The sequence below is a fragment of the Octopus bimaculoides genome, chromosome 14 (assembly GCF_001194135.2).
Source record: "Octopus bimaculoides isolate UCB-OBI-ISO-001 chromosome 14, ASM119413v2, whole genome shotgun sequence".
NCBI classification, from domain to species: Eukaryota; Metazoa; Mollusca; class Cephalopoda; order Octopoda; family Octopodidae; genus Octopus; species Octopus bimaculoides.
Window position 1 is genome coordinate 6063490 of NC_068994.1, and position 2900 is coordinate 6066389.

General features: G+C 40.0%; 1 protein-coding gene across 1 annotated transcript in view; it reads right to left on the bottom strand.

The window, feature by feature from the left end:
- Nucleotides 1–2900, bottom strand: part of LOC106883334 (huntingtin) — a 71542-nt gene that overhangs the window by 959 nt on the left and 67683 nt on the right. Inside the window, exons 56-57 of the mRNA XM_052973011.1 lie at nucleotides 1539–1701; nucleotides 973–1133 (exon numbers count right to left, since the gene is read on the bottom strand). Of these exons, the coding sequence (XP_052828971.1) occupies nucleotides 973–1133; nucleotides 1539–1701 (324 nt within the window). The remainder of the gene's footprint in view (nucleotides 1–972; nucleotides 1134–1538; nucleotides 1702–2900) is intronic.

Consider the following 2900-nt stretch of genomic DNA (forward strand, 5'->3'; position numbering starts at 1 on the left):
CGTATACAAATAAATATATATATATATATATATATATATATATATATATATATACACACACATATATATATATATATATATTCCATCTTTGAATTTCTCTGCATTAAGATCTGGAATATAAGATCTCTTCCTAGAAGACAGAGGCGCGTCTCATCCTATGTTAAATGCATCCACACGGCCACATTTTCTGATGGACTGAATCAACAAACATTATAGAGTGCCAGACCCCCAGAAACAGCTGTTGGACTTGTAATACCTTTCTTCCACCCCTTTAATTTTCTCTGTCGTTTGTACTCTGTGCAAGTTGGTCCTTTTTATGTGTATACATATATATGTGTATACATATTTTGTGTTTGATGTATTTAATATACTTCATATATTGATCTGGTTAATTTGCTTACACACACACACACACACAGACTTATAGGTAGTTCAGATGTACAGAAAACAAGAGACGAAGATAGGTGTAGGAACAACAGGCAGGTATATTAGTTTAATGCTCGGGAAGAATGGAAAGGTCTGGCACCTGTAACCAGTGGAGCGCTAAGAGCACCGTCCGAGCGTGATCGTTGCCAGAGCAGCTGTCTGGCTTCCGTGCCAGTGGCACGTAAATAGCACCATTTGAGCGTGGTCGTTACCAGCATCGTCTTCCTGGCACTTGGTTCTAAGTTCACATCCCTAGTGCTACCACCACCACCACCCACCATCACAGACAGAAACCATTTTCTGCAGCAAATTCAAAACAACAGTATTTCACAAATAAATCTTTACCTAATCAACCCTTATTTTCTTTGTTTTCTTTTTACATCCATTGCCCCATTTTGGTCACCCCGTTTTTCTTCAACACCCTCCTGGATCTTTCCACCACTCCCAAGGGGGTCAGTACTGCCCACTTTGGCAACCACTGGACTAAACCAACAATGGCAATAAATGCAACAACTCATAAGGACACACAGACAAAATGAAGGATACAGAGCTTTTAGCCAATGGTTTGTAGAGGCACTGATGAAAAAACAGGTAAGACTCCACACTGCCATGGCAACAGGAGTCCTTTGAGTGAAATTTGACAGAGACAACATAACCCAATCACGGACAAGGACTTGTTGATTCTGTTGGTGTAGATGATAAAATACCTGAAATTGGAACAGAAACATTATTATTATTATCATTATTATTATTAGGTTGGTGCATAATTATTGCGGTATTTTTTTCAATAAATTTTATTCAACAAAAATAACAACAACATTTAATAAAAACATGTCTAAATGATTATTCCAGAGCATTTTCACCATCTACTTCAATTTCTGCTTGGCGTTTTGTTTAAATTGGCATTTCTAAAAAAAATTTCTTGTTGGTGAGGTGGATCATATATTGTTTGCATTAGAAACATTAACTTTTCTTGGAGAAGACTTGTTCAACCCATGCAGGCACTGAACAATGATAGTAGTGGTCATGGTGAGAGAGAGAGAGAGAGAGAGATAGAAAGAGAGAGAGAAAGAAAAGGTACAGCAATGGCTGGCTAGATAGGGTTAACATACCCGAAAGACTACTTTTGCTATGAGCAGTGGGTGAGGCTGCTGGCTGGAAATGAACTCGCCAATCACTTTGTTCATGATGTCTTGAGGTGGGAAGAAATCGGCCAGAAACTCGGGCAGGATGCGGGTCACAATGCTTGCCTCATATGGAAAACCTTTTCGAATTCTGCAACAAGATCAAACAAAGACAAAGATTGAGTTTCTTTTACTTGTATTCATTTTTAACAGACAGACAGAGAGTGTAATTTGTTGATGGTTGTGTAAAGCAATTCATTGCAACTGATATGCTGTCGCACACCGATGTGCCACAATGTACCCTGAATATAATTTTTTCCTCCCTGTACTTTTAGTTATATTTTTAACTCAGGTGTGCCACTGAATTTTGGAAAGTGTATATAGGCGCAGGAGTGGCTGTGTGGTAAGTAGCTTGCTTACCATCCACATGATTCTGGGTTCAGTCCCACTGCCTGGCATCTTGGGCAAGTGTCTTCTATAGCCTCAGGCCAACCAAAGCCTTGTGAGTGGATTTGGTAGACGGAAACTGAAAGAAGCTGTCGTATATATGTGTGTATATATATATATATCTATATATATATATATATATATATATATGTATGTATGTGCGTTTGTGTGTCTGTGTTTGTCCTCCTAGCATTGCTTGACAACCGATGCTGGTGTGTTTATGTCCCCGTCACTTAGCGGTTCGGCAAAAAAAGACCGATAGAATAAGTACTAGGCTTACAAAGAATAAGTCCCAGGGTCGATATGCTCGATTAAAAAGGCTGTGCTCCAGCATGGCCACAGTCAAATGACTGAAACAAGTAAAAGAGTAAGTGTGCCACAAGTAGAAAAAAAAGGTCGCAGAACTCTGGTGTAGAGGGTAGAAACAAAATAATTATGCAAAGCGTTTCGCTGAAATGGATACGTGAAGTTGTAATGTGATGCTGTTTAGCACCCTCCCCTCAATCAAGCAGGCCTACTTCAGATGAAAGGCATTCCAGCCATGACCAAGCCATTTATTTTGTATATCCAGGATTACATTCTGTAATGTGTCCTCCCGTGTTCAAAATGATAGTGTGTGAACCTAACACACACACACACACACACACGTACTTTCACTTTACTCTTTTACTTGTTTCAGTCATTTGACTGCGGCCAAGCTGGGGGCATCGCCTTTAGTCGAGCAAATCGACCCCAGGACTAATTCTTTGTAAGCCTAGTACTTATTCTATCGGTCTCCTTTTGCCGAACTGCTAAGTTACGGGGACGTAAACACACCAAGATCGGTTGTCAAGCGAAGTTGGGGGGACAGACACAGACACACAAACATATACACACACACACACACACACACACACACACACA